This window comes from Nelumbo nucifera, chromosome 5 (assembly GCF_055504915.1).
Source record: "Nelumbo nucifera cultivar China Antique chromosome 5, China Antique-T2T, whole genome shotgun sequence".
NCBI classification, from domain to species: domain Eukaryota; kingdom Viridiplantae; phylum Streptophyta; class Magnoliopsida; order Proteales; family Nelumbonaceae; genus Nelumbo; species Nelumbo nucifera.
Window position 1 is genome coordinate 23,357,394 of NC_142653.1, and position 18,462 is coordinate 23,375,855.

The 18,462-nt window shown below is 39.2% G+C and overlaps 1 protein-coding gene across 1 annotated transcript in view; it reads left to right on the top strand.

The window, feature by feature from the left end:
• Nucleotides 1-18,462, top strand: part of LOC104595812 (exocyst complex component SEC3A) — a 97,119-nt gene that overhangs the window by 61,367 nt on the left and 17,290 nt on the right. The window contains exons 15-19 of the mRNA XM_010256716.3: nt 262-412; nt 492-556; nt 4,380-4,550; nt 4,644-4,723; nt 12,761-12,842. Coding sequence (XP_010255018.1) covers nt 262-412; nt 492-556; nt 4,380-4,550; nt 4,644-4,723; nt 12,761-12,842 — 549 coding nt within the window. The remainder of the gene's footprint in view (nt 1-261; nt 413-491; nt 557-4,379; nt 4,551-4,643; nt 4,724-12,760; nt 12,843-18,462) is intronic.

Consider the following 18,462-nt stretch of genomic DNA (forward strand, 5'->3'; position numbering starts at 1 on the left):
TTTGATCAATAACTTGAACTTTATTGCTTGTAGCAATGTGTAACGAAAGATATGCCTCAACACCCCCTAGCTTGGTAGATCAGAAACTAGCTACCTTACCTTAATACCAATACGGGTTTTCAGAAAACAAGCCCTATTTCTCTACTTTATGCTGTGGAAATACTTTTTTCTATTTATTCATTGTATTTTCTTTGGTCGATTTCTTATAAATATACTCTTATTGTATGGCATACTGAAATGCTTCTGTTACTCGAATTTTAGAGTTCCTTTTTTGCACATTTCATGTGCTTTGAGGTTCCTGCTCTTGTTCCACCTGGAGGTCCTGCTAGCGGGGACAAAAATGGGTTGAATGAAGATACAAATGATGATGATTTGGGCATTATGGACATTGATGAAAATGATAGAAAAGAGGGTAATCTTAATGTTTTTAAATATTTTGATATATGTCTCTAAATTTTGGAAAGTGAATTAACATAAATTTAACTCTGCAGGTAAAAGTTCTTTGGAGCTGGGATCATTAAATGAATCTCTTCAAGATTTGCTTGATGGAATCCAAGTAATCTTTTCCAAATAAATTGATGATCTCTATTCATGAACTTATTTCAGTTGCTAAATTTGGCACATTCTTAAGCTTCACAAGGACAGACTGGAAACTGGTTCTGTGCATATTTGGAACCATCAAATTGTGTTTACTTCATTGAGAAGCACAAAGGGCTTGTAGGAAAAATTTTGCATAATTGGATGATCATCTCTAGCTGAAAGCTATAGCAACAACTTCTGTTGAAGGTCAGAAAGATTGATTTCATAGAACACAGAAGTACAACTAATGGACGATTGAGTGCTGTGTTTATTCTGCTTTGACTGTGGACAATATGGATAGGGGAAGCTCTGTCTTTGGGTGTAGAAGGCAGTGTACTATACAGTCTTTGGCTTCTGTACTTTTTGTACATAATCTTGCACACACTTATACATTAATAAATTTTTTGATTATTCGTAAAAAGAATATGCACTTTTGAGTTTTTTCGGAAAGGCAAGGTAAAAACTATTTTATTACTACCAAAACCATGTATAACCAGAATATAAACAGGGCCCCTATCCCTCGACTGTTTACAAAGCCACTAGCCCTTGACTTTTTACAAAAGGACTTTCAAGCTCAAAAAAGTAGTAAAGTACTAGAACTTCTTCCTTTAAATTCTCTATGAACACTCAACCACAAGACTATCTTTCCTACTAATCTTTGAAAAACCGTATCAAATGAATTATGCCAATCATGGAAAATTCTTCCATTCCTTTCTTGCCAAATCACCCAGAAAATCGTTGCTAGGACTACACTCCAAACAACTTTACCTCTCAGAGTCAATCCCATTAAATGCTACCCTTTTAGAAAAGCCTCTACTGAATTTGGACAGCAACTTCTCACCCCAAATCTGGCAAAATTCTATTCCTGATTAAAGAGGGAAAAGTTCAGTGGAGTAAGTTATCCATTGATTCCTAAGAATCTTAACATAAGACACACCTTGTCTCTTCTAAGGTCATCCCTGATTAAATAGGGAAAAGTTTAGTGGAGTATGTTATCTGTTGATTCCTAAGAATCCTAACATAAGACACACCTCGTCTCTTCTAAGGTCATCCCCTTTCTCAACAAGTTTGCCTTCGTTAGGATTCTATTCAAAAAGCAACCCTAGATGGCATTAGTGTTTTAAAAGGCGTGGGACATATGGCGAGGTGCCCCCAAAACGCCCTGAGGTGCAGACCAGAGGCGCTGACACTTGAGGCGTACTCGTACACTTTTTTCATGAGGCATAATTGAGGTGTATGCCTCATGCACACCTCCTATAAAATGACGAAAAAAAAGAAGAAAAAGGAAATGGAAGGGAAAGAAAAAGAAAGAAAGAAAGAACAAAAAAAAGAGAAAATGAAAGAAAATAAAAGGAAAGGGAAGGAAAGAATAGATGAGGGGAAAGAAAGTGGGATTCAACAAGATCCCCCTTTCAACTAGTATTATTCATCTTCATTCTTTTTAATATAAAAGATTTTTATTAAAAATAAGGAAAAAATGAGATCCTCCTTCCTCCTATTCTTCTTCCCCTTCCTCCTCATCCTCCTCCTCTTAAGGAGGCTTACGCCTCCTTGTGTTCGGGAGGCTTACGCCTCTTACATTCTGAACTATGCCTCACGCCCAATGTTTTAAATGCGCAAGGTGCATGTAGAGAACATTGATGTGAGCCCCACAGCTGTGGTCCCACTCTGTCCGTAGGGTAGAATGTATTTAGTCACAACTGTGGTTATTTTGCTATTCTGTTATTTCTAGTTTCAGTTTTATATTATTTGTTATTTGTTAGCAGTTATGATGTAAACACCAAGGGCAGATATGTCCTTTCATGTAACTAGCATAACCTATATATATTAACTTAAAGTGGCGGCGGCAGAATATTGACATTCTGTTCTTCTCCTCAAAATCTGTGTTCTACTGCTCTTTCACCACTCTTTCTTCTACTTCTTCACTTTCTCCTCTCATCGAACCTGAAATCTCTTAGTGGTCAAGACTGAATAGCAGTCTTGAAAACTTACAGTGCAAAAGAGGCGCAGGAGTCAATTTGCGCCTTAGGTGCAAGGTGCAAGGTGAGGCACACGCCTTTTCGAAGCAAGGCGCAAAATTATAAAAAAAAATGTCAGAAAATTCAGAAAAATGCCAAAAAATTCAAAAAATAAATACTAAGCATAATAATAATAAAAAATCTAAACTTAAATTTTAAAATAATGTTTTAAAAAACCTATTATCTAAAATTGAAATACATAAACATAAGATGTAATTATGTAAAGCATATTCAAATGAGAATTTAAAAATAAAATGAAACATATTAAACATTTTCAAGAATTTAAAACCTATAATCTCTTTTTTCGCTCAATTGCATTACTTCACGTAGCTAATGTAATGTAAAACATATTACATTTGCTCGCTTTGCTCGCTCACCGAAGCTTCAAGAACCCCCAATTTGATAATGTTGTTCATTCATTCATCCTAATAAAATGTCTTCTTAAAAAGCAAGTAAAACTATAAAATCATTATTTTTTGTGTGAAAACTAAGAATTTAAGACCTAACATGGACTTGTTTAGGCTTGCCTCAAGGGGCGTGGCACAGGGGTCCGGGGGCGGAGCCCCTGGCCCAGCTGCTATGTTCAAAAAAGGCAAAAAAGCGGCAAATTTTCAAAAGGCGTATGCCTAGGCTGAGGCGCAAGGCGCATCAGGCGCACGCCTAGGTGCACCAGGCGTGCGCCTTTTGAAAGGAATGTGCCTAGGACCTAGGTGTGCCTGAGGCATGCCTTTTAAATCATTGCTCACGCCTCTAGGTAGTGGAACGCCTCGCGTCACGCCTTTGCGCTTTAAAATATTGGATGGCATAATTTTTCACCAGATCCTGTTGACAGGTACTTCTTCCCCCCCAATTCACTTGAAGCATTGTAAAAAGATTTGACAGAGAATTGTCCATTGTTTTTCTTCTCTGAGTCAAGACTTGTCTTTTTGATTTTATTATAATGTGTTTAGAAAGCCTTGTCTACCTAAGTACTGAATATCTCATGAATTAGATATAATTTAAAGCAGTTATCACTAGTTGGATTCCAAAGCTCCATGTATTCTTGAGGGAGACTTATATACATGGTTTTCTTCTTTCTCCTTTCTATAAAATGGCCATTATCCAATGTTGGTCACTTGGTCCTAGTTATTTGGTGTCTTAGGAGGGGTTGTCTGAATATGGAACTAATCTTGGGCATTTTTGCTCAAAGTGGCTACTCTCATACTTGAACTAACATTCTCTTGGTTGCATGTCAGCCTGATATTTCACCATTGTGATAAGCAATGGTTTTCAGACTAATAGTGACCCTATAAATATTCCAAGATCATTAATCTCTCAGTCAGGACTTCCTTTAGAGATTGCTTGTTCAGTTGGTCCTATAAGAGCCTTGTGGATCCAGGGAGATTTCATAATTCTTTTTTTTTTTTTGAGAAAATTTAACCAGAATTTATTGAGAAAAAAGGGGGGGGGGGACAAGAGGAGATATACAAAGCAGGGGGGGAACCCCTACAAGTTACAAAGGAGGAACAAATACACACCAAATTTAGCTAGGCCATCTGCAGTATGATTGTGTTTCTAGGCTACCATGATATTCAGTAGCTACCAACTAGCTCTCTTAGTTGCCACTTGGGCACCATGTTTCTAGGCTACCATGATATTCAGTAGCTAGTAAGATATGTGGTTTTTTTTATCTTTCAAACTTTTAATTGATGATTTTGTACCAAAACTGTAAACCTGAGAGAACTCCTATTGTGGTTCCAAATATTTATTTTTAAGAGGTTATATGTTTCTATGAATTTTTAGGAGGACTTCTATGCTGTGGTGGATTGGGCATACAAAATTGATCCTTTGCGCTGCATATCAATGCATGGGATTACAGAGCGCTATCTCTCTGGTCAGAAAGCTGATGCAGCAGGGTTTGTGCGTTGTTTGCTTGATGACCTCGAGTCAAGAATTTCAGTTCAATTCAACAGGGTAATCATTTGTTTACATAGTAGAATTGTGTTTATTATTTTTTTTTCTGGAGATGATGACTTTTCTTTTGTAACCTGTAATTTGTGTGTGCAGTTTGTTGATGAAGCTTGCCACCAGATTGAGAGAAATGAACGCAATGTACGGCAGATGGGTGTCCTGTCTTATATCCCCAGGTTAATTTAATATCCCATATAAGGAGGAATAGTTGTCATTTTTTAGGCAATTGCTGGTTCAGTAGGACATTGGAAAATTCCTAATTAAGTTATTAAGCCAGTGAGCTTAAATATTAAGTTAATTCTTCATTCAACATATCTTAGTGTGGTTTAGCAATCAAAAAAATCTCGGTGTAGTTCATAGAGATATTGCTGTCATGTTATGAAGAAGATGACTTATTACTCAGGTCTTGTGTTTTTGTTGCATCAGTACATGCCTGACTAGCAATTTTTTAATGATGAATTGCCATGGTGCTGATTAGAAGACACCTAAATGGTAGAGCAGAATGGTGACCTTTATTTAGAAGACACCTAAATGATTGGGAGAATGGCTCCAAGCCTCCAATAATTGAGATGTTTCAGAAACTGAACAACATGGTGATTCAACCATCTCAGGTAGATAGAAGGGTGTGGATTTCGGAGAAGTCTGGAGTATTTCCAGCTCAATCTCTTACAAACATATTATAGCCCCCAACTTAGTTCCTTTCCCAGCATCAAATTTCCGGATCTCATCTGTACCCTGTAATGTGTCTTTTCTTGCTTGGATGGATATACCTGATAGATGTTTGACTATGGATAAGGATAACCTGCAGAGGAGGGGAATAGGAATGAACAGTGATTTATGTGTATTGTGTTCTGAATACTCTCAAACAGTTAACCACATGTTCATACATTGTGAATATTAGAGAACTTTGTGTGTAGGTCAGTACTCAGTAGCATTTTGGGGTGCAAGGATGTGCCCTAGAAACATGGAAGCTTTTTTAATAGTTGGCAGGTGCAAGGCTTGAGTAAAGAGGGGGCTATAGTCTGGAAGGTAGCTCCTCTTGCAGTGTTATGGAGTATAATCTGAAAGATATTCCAGAATTTTTGGGAACAAGAGAGTTGGTGGGCATGCTGATCAGTAAACTAAAAGCAAAGTTGCTCTCATGGGTTGGTGCGCAAAGTCTATTCAGGGGGAAGACATGGGTTGTATTGCTTGTATATTCCAAGTGTGCTGATCCTTGGTATGCATGGGCTTCTGCAACTTCTTCCTATAGTTGTTTTAATGCAATGGTATACTTAATCTTACTCAAAAAAAAATAAAAAAATTACAACTTCTATAAAATTTGGCTCTTAGAAATCTCATATGATTTTGGAATTTGTCTTCCCCAATCCCCACTGTGTGTGTGCTAGCATGTACACATGTGCAGGATCTTTGTTTGTGTATCTTCTGGCATGTGAACATGCAGAGTACTTTAACTCTTAGGTGTACAGCCTGACAACCTTAGGGGCTATAAGGTCTATCTTGTGTTGACATTTATGATACAAATATACATCATGATTACATTCTGTAGTCTGACTAGCATACTTAAACTACATTTTATAATAGTTTATGCCAATAATCGCAGTAATTCATTAGGTATAGATCATTTTTGTTTTCTTTCTAATTGTATTATTGAAAAATCCTTTTGATAACAATTTCCAATTGACTAGAAGACACTGTTGTGTGGAGTCTCCTAAATGGATGAAGTGTCTATGTCAGACATACATCAAATTCCGACACTCCATGGATTCTTGATAGACACTTCAGTATAACATTTTCCTTCATTTACTTGCTTATTTGACATAAATGAATTGCTAATATGCACAATGAATGAGGTTGAAAGATTGATGAGGGATATTGGAGGAGATAAGAATGCGGGTGTCAAAGGGGACAGGACGAAGGGGGTTAAGTAATGAGTTTCTGGACTTGAGGGGGAAAATGAAAAGAGAGCAAAATGAAAATTGTCAGCTGGAATGTTAGAGGGTTGGGTAGTGCTAAGAAGAGGGCAGTAATTAAAGAGGCAATTAAAAAGATAAACCCAGATGTAATTATGTTACAGGAGTCTAAGAGAGCAGATTTTGATGCTAGGTGGGCTAGGAGCATTTGGAGAGCAAGGGGGGTTAGTTGGGCTACTGCACCTTCTTGGGGGTCTGCAGGAGGATTAATAACTTTATGGAAGAATGAGGTGTGCATAGCAATGGAGGAGTTGATAGGTCAATTTTCAGTTTCATTGAAATTTAAGCAGGTGGAGGATGGCTTTGAATGGGTGTTAACAAATGTTTATGGACCTAATGATTATAGAGAGAGGAGGAATCTTTGGGAAGAGTTGGGGGATATAAGGGGATTGTAGGAAGGACCTTGGTGTTTAGGAGGTGATTTCAATGTAATTAGGTTTTCGGAAGAAACAAATAATCCTAGACAGAGGGTGACTACGAGCATGAGGAAATTTAATCAATTTATGGAAGTTTTTGAACTCAAAGAGATTCTGTTGGCACGTAGTAACTATACTTGGTCCAACCTACAAGTGAATCCCATTTGTTCTAAGCTGGATAGGTTTCTTTTTTCAGTGGATTGGGAGGAACATTGGGGTAGCTTGACTTCTAGAGCACTTCCAAGGGTAACTTCAGACCATTGGCCTATTATGATTGGTGAGGAAGAGTTGGGAAACACATGGCCTGCCCCGTTCAGAGTTGAGAATATGTGGCTACTCCACCCAGGTTTTATTAATAAAATCAAGGATTGGTGGTTAGAGAGTGATCCTGTAGTAGAATGGAATGGAATGAGGTTCCATAAGAAGCTACAATTTTTGAAGGGTAAAATTAAGGAATGGAATAACTTAGAATTTGGGAGGTTGGAAGAAAGAAAGCAGACTGTGATTGCTCAACTGGAAGATTTGGATGTGAAGGAGGGGAGGGGAGGTATTACTCAGGAGGACAAAGAAAAAAGGTGGAAATTGCGAAAACAATTGGAGGATGACTTGTTCAAGGAGGAAAGCAACTAGAAACAAAAGTCAAGGTGTAAGTGGCTAAAGGAGGGGGATAGGAATACAAAATTCTTTCATGTTTTGGAAAATGGGAGAAGGAAAAATTTTATCTCAAGTTTGGAAGTGGAGGGGATAACCTTATCTAATCAGGGTGAGATTGCTAGGGAGTTTGCAAACCATTTCAGATCTATCTATAGAAAATCCTTAAGTAATAGGGTATGGATTGAGGGGACGGAATGGCCAAACCTAAGCTTAGAAGATAGGGAGTGGTTGGAGAGAAAATTTGAGGTGGAGGAAGTAAAGGAGGTAGTATTCTCCATGGATAGATCAAAAGCTCCAGGCCTAGATGGTTTTACGACGGCATTTTATCAGGACTGTTGGGAGATCTTGAAAGAAGAGTTAATGATGGTCTTTGAAGAGTTCCACAGAAGAGGAGTGATTAATCTGGGGTTGAATTCCACATTCATTGCTTTGGTTCCCAAGAAGAGAGAGGCAACACATCCAAGGGATTATAGACCTATCAGTCTAGTTAATAGTCTATATAAGATCATTGTGAAGGTTTTGTCCCTTAGGATTAGACAGGTGCTCAATACCATTATCTCAAATAAACAAGGAGCTTTTGTGAGGGGAAGGAAAATAACTAATCAAATACTTATAGCAAATGAGAGTGTGGGGGACTTCAAGAAATCAAGGAAGAAGGGTGTGGTCTGTAAGCTAGATTTGGAAAAAGCTTATGACTTGGTAGACTGGTCCTTTCTATTGGAGGTGATGACTAACTTTGGGTTTGGAGATAGATGGTGCAGGTGGGTTTTGGGGTGTATTCGGACTTGCCACTATTCTATTTTGGTGAATGGAACAGTGGTAGACTTCTTCCCAGCCTTGAGGGGAATAAGACAAGGAGACCCCCTTTCTCCTTTCTTGTTCATCTTGATTGCTGAAGTCTTAGGGAGATTGATCTCTAGGGCAGATTCTAGAAGTCTAATCCAGGGGTGGAGAGTTGGCAGGGAGAACATACCACTCACACATTTGCAGTTTGTAGATGATACGATTCTTTTTTGTGAGGGAGGGGACATGAATTGGATCAGGAATGTGAAACTTATAGTACAACTCTTTGAGCAAATGTTGAATCTAAAAGTAAATTTTGATAAAAGTTGTGTTGTAGGTGTGAATATGGGGGAAAGTGAGATCCTTGAGTGTGCAAATATTTTGGGTTGTGAAGTGTCTAGTTGGCCTCTAATTTATCTTGGTCTTCCCCTAGGAGATAATCCTCAAAAATGAAGTTTTTGGATTCCAGTAGTGGAGAGATTTGAAAAGAGACTTGCTTCTTGGAAGAAAAACTATCTCTCTCTTAGAGGAAGAATCACCTTAATTAGGTCTTCTCTAGCTAATCTTCCCATTTATTACCTTTCAGTTTTTAAGGTGCCTGCAGGGGTGGCTAGCAAGTTGGAAAAGCTAATGAGAGACTTCCTGTGGGAGCTAGGGGAGGAAAAAAAGGATCATAGGGTTAGATGGGAGATGGTGTGTAGGAGTAAGCAGGATGGAGGGCTAGGTATTGGGAACTTAAGGAAGAGGAACTTGGTTTTGTTAGGGAAATGGTTGTGGAGGTTTTCATTGGAGAAGGAGAAACTGTGGGCTAAGATAATTTGTAGTATTCACGGGCTTGTAGAGAATGGTTGGGACTCTGGGATTCTGGCTATGGCTACAAGAGCATCACCCTGGAAATCAATCCAAGCAATTTTGCCTATTTTCTCTCCTTGGATCAGGTATGACTTGCACTCGGGTAACCTCATAAAGTTTTGGGAACATGTTTGGGTTGGGGAGTCTCTCTTTGAAAGACCAATTTCCGGTTTTATTTGCAATCTCCACTTTCAAAAATGAACCAATTGCCACTTTCCTTGTTTCCTCAAATTCAAATTTTGGGTTTGGATGGAACTTGGGTTTGAGAAGAGCACTCAGGCACACAGAACTGGATAGTATTTCAACTCTCTTGTCCATCCTTGATGGGATTTTCTTGGAGCCTACAAAGATAGATAGTAGGATTTGGACTTTGTCTCCTTCCGGATCCTTTACTTGTGCCTCCTTCTTTAAAGCCCTAATACAACCGGAAATTCCTATTGGTTTGTCTATCCCTGTCAAGGAAGTGTGGTGTCAACCTATACCTCCAAGGGTTGGGAAGCTTTCCTAGAAAGAATTAACACAGGTGATTTACTTCAAAGAAAATGACCCAATAGCTGTTTATCTCCACACTGGTGTGTTCTATGCAAAGCTGCTGGTGAGTCTGGTTACCACTTACTAATATCCTGTGTTTTGGCAAAAAATATTTGGGATTGGTTTGCTTCTTTGTTTGGGTGCAGGTGGATATCCCCAACTAATGTGCAAAAGTTTGTTTTCCTCTTCTTCTATTGAATGCTCAACAAAAAGATCAAGAATCATGTGGAGATGCATGAGAGCTGCTGTTTGTTGGACAATATGGGAAGAAAGAAATGCAAGGATCTTTTCAGAAAAGGAGAGAGGTTTGGAAACTATGGTAGAAGTGATTCATATAAGGGTAATACACTGGCTGAAGACAATGAATGAGTTTACAGATTTTTCAACAGATGATATGTTAAGAAAATGAAAAGAAATTGCTAGCTCAGTCTCAAGCAAGAAGACTTCGAATCTCAATTGGAACCCTCCACCTCCTGGTTTTATCAAACTAAATTTTGATGGTAGTAGCATGGGGAATCTAGGGCCTTCGGGTATTGGGGGGGCACTAAGAGATGAGAAAGGTTATGTAATAGCTATGTTCTCTGGCCCAATTGGAGTGGGAGACTCTTTGAGGGCTGAGGTGTTAGCAGCCTTGGAAGGGGTGTAAAGGGCCAAAGAACTTAATGTTAAGAAACTGATTATAGAAGGAGATTCTGTGATTGTAGTGGACTGGTTAAAAGAAGACACTTCTAAGATGTGGAGCTACGGCAATGAAAAGAGAAAGTTCAAATGGCTGATCAAAGATATGGAAGTCCAGTGTACTTGGGTAAAGAGAAATGCCAATTCCTTTGCTGATGGATTAGCTAGGCAAGGGTTAATAGGGCTTCTGGATTCTGGGCTCAGTTGTAATTTTTTGTGTTTTTCAGTTGGATGTATTCCCATACCTTGGGAAGTTAAGATTCCTTAGCTCCTTTTCCTTGTAATTTTATTTCATTATTAATGAAATCTGTGGTTATTGATAAAAAAAAATGCACAATGAATGCCATGTTCTCAAGAAAACCACTATTTAGTAACAAAGATAAAGTTTAAAACCTTTTGTTTAGCTATATTATTGCTAAAATTTGAAAACTGACTGTTTAATAGTTTATACTTTTGAATAAACATCTCTATGAATCCTTATTTTTTCATCTTGCTTTGTCAGAGTGCCACTCTCATGTAGGATTTTGGTTCCTGTGTTTTTGTCCATGCAACACTGCTAGCAGAATTGTGTTTGGATGTGAGCTATTTTAATAGTGGATTGGGTCTTTTATCTAAGGGAATTTTGCAATTCAGATCAGATATCTTTTGAAAGCAACGTGGAAATCTTGTATGGGGTGATCATATTATCTTTAATATATAAACACCTTGTACTTCAATGTTTTTCTTGTTATGATGGTAAAAAATTCTTTTGAGTGTCTGGTAAATGTAATATGTGTAATTGCATAAACATTGTCATGTTCATTTGCTTTATGATGATGCCACATCATGCATGTATGGACTCCTTTTAACTTTTATGGTAGTGCTAAAAAGAGTTATAGCTTTGAGCTTTTAAAGTTCCTTTAGCTGTATAGGTCCCTGGGATTTTCACCATGTGAGCTCCTTTGGTATTTCTAATACCCTTGAGTTGAGCTGTTGAGGCATTACGGGAATGTCCAACTTCTCCTAGAAGTCTTGAAGACTCCATTAGCTTGAGGGTGACATGATGCTCCAGAAGCTTTCATATTGTTTAGCTGTCCTTCCTTTTTCTTTTTTATTTATTTATTTTTAATTCTCTATGGTTGTGAAACAGAACCATTGTGAATGGAGAATATTTGAACTTAATAATTCAAGAGATTAGCATTATAATGTCAATAACTCTTATGTTTGTATCTCTTCTTTGCATTGCCATATGTTTTATATTGCACAAATATCTTAATTTATTAACCTTTTCCTGGTAGCATGAAGTACAAATATTTCATCAGTAAAAAGAGGGAAGAGTATCTCCCAAAAAATAATGAACACAATTGGATTGGTGCAAATGCCCCTCAAAATACACTGGGAGGATCCGAAAAGCAATAGCCCAAGGCTAATCTGCAGTGAATAAGCTTTTTTTAAAATAATTTAGATGGATCTATTATTTGTGTGGTCAGCGGTACTGGACAGAATACAGACTAGAGAAAACCTAGTCAGAAGGGGCATTCAAGTGCAGGATGAAAGATGTGTTCTGTGTAAAAAAAGAACAGAAACCTCTAATCACCTCCCGATCCACTGTGATCTCACCCACTGGATTTGGGGGAAAATTTTGGATTTGTTTGGGGTGAAGGTGTATTTTCCACCTAATGTGAACAGCCTTCTGTTTGCTTGAAAGTTAAAGGGTCTAAGTAAGGCTGGAAGACTTGTATGGAACACTATACCTGCAGCTGTGTTCTGGGCAGTTTGGCATGAAAGGAATCAGAGAATATTTGAAGGGCGTCAAAATTCAAAAGAGGAAGTTCTTAAAAATATCATGGGCATGCTGTGTTCGTGGCTAGCTAATCACCCACTTTTCAAATCCAGAATTCCAGATATACAAGTTCTTTTTTTGACAGAGCTCATTCTCGGATAGTTTTTTGTATGTAAATGCCTACTAGCTCAGTTTTTGTGTTTTGAGTTTCAGGGGTTTTCCTTTAGTACAGTTTCTCATTGTACAGGGAATTGGGCTGATTGTATATCCTTCATACTTTTTGTGGTTTAATACATCACCTTACCTTTTTCCAAAAAAAAATGATGGATCTATTATTTCTCCATTAGGAGCTTGGGATTCTTCTAGGTCACAGGTGCAGGTGCATTAATTACTCTTTGGTTGCTGTTCAAGGTCTAAACTTATGTTGATAACATGGTATTCTATTGTATGGAATGGTTGCTTCTTTTTTTCTGTAAATCATAAGCATGTTATAAATCTATTTTCTATACAGTGGTTTTCTTGGGCTGGTCTATATCTAATTTCTTCTGTGTCATTTATGAATAGATTTGCAACCCTTGCAACACGTATGGAGCAGTATATTCAAGGACAATCTAGGGACTTGGTTGATCAGGCTTACACAAAATTTGTAAGTACTAGCATCTATCGTATCATACATTATGTGCTGTCTTTTCCTTGTTGATGTTGTTTTCCTATTCTTGAACAAAGAAAAATATAATGTGACAAATGTTGTAGGTAATTGTGTAATGTTCAAAAACCTGTTGAGTTGGATGATGGTAGGACTAGGTCAGAAGTCAGGACTAGTTGAGTGACATAAAAATTGTCTCAGGATTCTTCAATGGCCTGGTTCTTCCTCTCTAGTTTTACATACTATCATCTCTGTACATTTTAATAGGTTATGCCTTTTGTCAAAATAGGAAATTTTTGAAAATCCTATCTAGTTTTCTTTTAATTCCTCAATCTTGTCAAGGGAATTGGCAAGCTTCCACAGGTTGGTCAATCTAGTAGCTTCTCATGATGTCAGGCATAAATAATTCCCTTTACCTCATCAAATATATCAAAGTGAACTTAAAGAGGAGATGTCCAAGAAACCAATAGAACATTGAAGGCTGTATTAAGTTTTGAAAATTGGGGAATGGGTTAAGTCATAAAGTATTCTTTTGTTTGATTGAGGTAGTGGACTCATGGAAATGGTGCATAAAGCTTTCAAATGACCAATGTGGAGATCATTTTTTGGTGTGCCTTGGTGTTGGAGGAAACTTTCTTTATGCTATCTGCTGGGTAGAAGCTGAAGGGATTGGTCTATAGTGCTTGATAAAAAAAAGTATTTATGATACTTGGAGTTGGTATGAGGTGGCTTATCATTTTCTATTATCCTGAGGAATGATACTATATGAGTGCACGAATACTTCCTTACTGTCTTGAGTTGTTGTGAGGTGGGCTATCATTTTCCAGTCTCCTGATCAATGATAACATAAGTAACATATAGAGAAAAGGTTTTTTAATCAGGTCAAGTAGGGAGCATGCCACATGACTTGCTATTTTAGCTGTGGAGGAATGATGAATCTTCTGCCCAATCCACACCATTCATCAGATAATGAACCTTAGGCTCAGTTTGGAAGGAGTACAAATACAAATATGTAGAGTGCAAAACCTTGTATTTTGTATTGTTTTGTATGTATTTGTACTCCTTCCAAACTGAGCCTTATGGATTAGCAATGTTTTGATTCTGTGTCCACATCAGTCCTATTCTTATCTTTGATCAGAGTTTTGTTCAATTAATAATAGCCATCTGAGGTGTTGTTCCATGGTTCTAAAAAGGGTGGTATGGTTCAAAAAATGTACCAACTTTTTCAGAAAACAATGCATTTTTTTAACCAAAAACTACAAATGAGGTTGTTCTTTTTGTGGTTCTTTTATTGAACTACAATGTGAGTATTGATTGTGTGACTCATCTATACATGTGCCTTCACTACTTGCTTTTGGTTGTATGGTCATTGTTGAGTAAAATAAATTAATACTAGAGATTTATTTATGATCTGAGGCACACTATTGATGGTGTTTGGTACTGTGGTGGGTTGAAGTTTCAACATTTGTAATTGATTTATAGCATTAAAAATTGGGAAAGTAAGGTGTTTTGCACACAACTCAATGCACAACTGTTTATTATGGTTTAACACATAAGTTCCACTAGACACCACATAAGACACCTGAAGTGGAAATACCCCTTGTTGGGTCTCTAACACTACTATGCACACAACCCAATTTAGAGGGTGGTACAAACATTTGAACTTGAATTTACCCAACCAAACATGACTCCAGTATGGGAAAATCAAAATGCTACATGTCGCTTATGTGGGCATGTTGAAAAAAAGACCTATATAATTGTCTTGTCATACTTGTATCAGTAAACCATGAATTTTGGTTTAGAACACCATAAGTTGGCATGTTGAAAAAAGGGGATTTTGCTAGTTTTGGAACCATGGATTGCCAGTTCCAGAACTGCCAATATAATATATCTGAATATGAAACAAAATCTCTTGTTCTGGAACCAGCTGAAGCATGAACACAACCATGAACAGAGTACATCCTAATTTTTTAGTCTTTAATTTAGACCAGATTGGGGCAGGGTGAGAATGAAGTCATTTGAAGGAACCTACGAGGAGCTCCAATAGGTGATAAAATGAAAGAAAGCAGACTGAGATGGTTTGCTCATGTGCATATAAGACCATCTACAGCACCCGTAAGAAGTGATCTATTACTTGAAGGGGCTAGAAGAGCTAGGGGTCGACTGAAACGGACAAGGATTGAAGTAGTAAGAAATGATTTAAACAAGACATTTTTTGTTTAAATCTTTTTATTCACTGTCCCTTGACCAGAGAGCTATTTAATTATTTTTGTGGAGGTTTTAACCTCTCATGGTGCTTTCCAAGGTCTTCAAATGATTTTCTACAAAGCTGGAGAGTGGAAGGCTTAGACAAAAGAGGGGAGGGTGAGAGGGTGAGAGGGTGAAGCAAAGAGAAGGGTGCTGAGAGGGTGAGAGGGTGAGAGGGTGAGGAACTGAGATGAGAGAATTTGTGGAGGTAGGCCGTTGGAAAAAAGCTTTGAAGATTGAAGGGCTTGAAAATCAGGGAAGCAAAGAGAGGGATGGTGCTGCTAGAAGGGTTGGGGGTAATTGAAGGGCTCAAGGAGTTTGTGGAAGGTGCAAGTAACAAGGGCAAGCAAAATAGTTGGAAAGAGCTTCTCTCAGAAACTGGAAGAAGGTTTGTTGTAGAGTGTAAGAGAAACCTTAAAGGTTATTTTATCTCCTTGACAGAATTTTTTGGAAAGGGTAGAAAGCAGATGATCTGCTTTCCAGAAGGAAGGAAGAGTCAGGGCTGGAAGGCAGTTCATGGAGCCCTATGTGAACTGCTGAAACGCCTGAGTGCTAAAAGAGAGGCAATAGTAAAAAGGAAGATAAGCAGTTCTAGTAGTATGGTGAACAATATTAAGCAAGAGAATCTTGTAGTGATAGCTGGGGCAGGTAAATACAGAATGGGAGTAAACATACAGAGAGGTGATTGGGAAAGAAAACTGATAGTTAAAGCTTCAGCTCCCATTCTTGACTGGAGGAAAGTTGCAGATCTGTTAACAGCAAGTTTAAAGTTGAAGAGCACATTTATTTTAACACCTTTTGAGAAGGACAAGGCTTTGCTGGATCTGCTTGAGAACAGAGTAGAAGTTGAGGCTTTAAATATCCAAGCTAAACTTGGAAATTTCACAGTTTCAAGATGGTGTCCGGGATCAAACTCCAAAGATTTCTTTGTTGAAGATGGAGTGTCGGTGCGTCTTTTAGGTCTTCCCTTTCACTTGTGGAAGCAAGAAACTGCTGAAGCCATTGCTTTGATGTGTGGAGGATCACTAGGAGGTGCCTTTTGGGGAGACCTTCGTTCAGCTTCAATTTTATTGAATGGAGTAAAACCTGAGGAGATTCCTCGGAAGATAGAGGTGCTAGTTGAAAGGCATTGCTACTCAGTGTGGCTGGCTTCATCCACTGAATCGATGCTCTGGAAAGAGGCTCATAGGGAGGGAGATGAGAAGGTTGAAGAAGAAGAGCTGCGTGGCAAGAAAGTGTTGGAGGATTCAAACAAGAAAAGTACTTTCACTAAAATGGAAAAACATTTGCTGGAGAAACAAAAGGGTAGCAGGCAGGGGGTGGGATTTTCGCGTGATGAAGAACTGAACAGTCTGGAGGGTGGCAGGTCCTTTGCATAGGTTGTAACCGGCGCCAAGACTTTTTTGAACAAGGAAAAGGGGTTGGTCCAAGGAAGAACCAAACTTAGACCTGTTAAAACCAAACTGAGGCCGGGGTTGGACGTGCGTGACCTTCTTAAAAGTCACGTGAGCTCGTGTGTATTTAAGAATGGGCCAAAGCAAAAGCCCATGTGGGCTGCTAATGGTATGTTTAAAGGCCCAAACAAGTTAGCGGGCCCGACCCAACTTGTTAAAAAGGCGTGTGAGCCTTTAAAGAAACACGTGACTGGGGCTTCGACTATGATAGACATCGGTTACGGTCTATCATCGTCCCCAGCCGCGAGCCAAAAGGGAGATTGCGCGCAGCGCCGGAAACCAGAAAAGAAGAGGGTGTTACAGTGGGTCTCTCGACAAAGTTTGAAGGAGCTTAGCCCCATGCGAGGCTTCTCAGAGAGGCTGAAGCCAAGTTTCACTAGGGGAAGAACTGAAGAGAAGAAAGAGAAGTTTGAAGGATGGGTGCAGTGCGGTGAAGGCGATGATGAATCGGAGGACCTTTCTGTTGATGGCTCTAGCGTGAGCAGTGTAAACGATGAAGGCAGCTGTGCTGGAGGTGATATGGAAGGGTGGAATATTGCAAGATTATTCCAAGGTGAAGACTGCAATCGGCTTATCTCATTCCCAAGACCACAGAGTGCGCAAGGTTTATCAGAAGAGGAAAACCGGGTGAACCGGAAGCAGAGCAGGAATACGCCATCTAGGGGTGACCCAGGGGTAGAGTGGAAAGATCACCAGGTTGACCAAAGGACAGAAGTACTTCCCAACTAACTCAGGAAGATAATTGTTTACCAACCTCCGGAACAAGAGGAGGCCGGGAGAAGTCCTATTCTAGCTTGTCCATCAGTCCCAGGTAACCATGTGATTTCGGTTTGTGCTACTAATGTGTCTCCTGTGTCTTTGGTTCCAGATTCCGTTTTTGTACCATGTCCTGTAGCCCATGAATATGCAGCCGAGCTAGTAGGCGGGCTCTCTGAGGACGGGGAGAGGGGAAGGAAGGATTGTGGGAAGGTGCGGGAAGAAAGGTATAGGAGTGGAAAAGTGTGGGAAATCATTGAAAGAGTGTTTAAGGACGTGGAAGGGAAGCTGATTTGGAGGAGGGAAGGGGAGGAAGGAAGAAAGGAGGGGTTAGTGGAGAGGAGGGAAAGGAATGAGGGTAGAGATGGAGAGGATTATGGGGAGAAAGCAAGGAGGGAGGGAGGTAACATTAAGGGGAGGAAGGTTGGAGAGGAAAGAACTGAGGTGGGACTAGAGGAGAGGAAGGAAAGGCAGGTGGACAGAGATGAAGGGGATTCTGTAGGAAGGGTAGGGGTGGTGGAATCGGTGAGAGAAGACACGATAGCAGAATTTGTAGGGAAGTTGGGCTGTAGGTTGGAAGATTTGAACAAGTTGATAGAAAGTTTACAGAAGAGGAAGATGCAGATCATAACAAAGAAGAGGAGGTTGAGTGAAGTAGAGAGACTAAAGAGAGATGTAGAAGGAGACAAGAAGCTCGAGGTAAAAGGAGATAGAAGGAAAGGGGGAAAGTAGCGGGTAGGTGGCAAGGGGTTTGTAAAAAGAAACGGAATGAAGATTCTTAGTTGGAATGTGAGGGAATTGGGAGTGCGAAGAAGAGAGCAACAATAAAAGAGGTAATAAGATGGTATGACCCAGACATTGTGCTGTTGCAAGAGTCGAAGAGAATGTGAGTTTAATGACAAATGGGCAAGGAGTGTATGGAAAGCCAGGGGGATTAGCTGGGTGGCGGCTCCATCATGGGGTGCTTCCGGGGGGATTGTAACAATGTGGAAGAGGGATGTGGTTGAAGGTCTGGAGGAGTTGATCGGAAAGTACTCGGTTTCCATGAAGTTTAAGCAGCAAGAGGATGATTATATGTGGGTGCTCACAAATGTTTATAGACCAAATGACTATAGAGAGAGAAAGGAGTTGTGGGAGGAACTGGCTAATATTAGAGGGTTGTG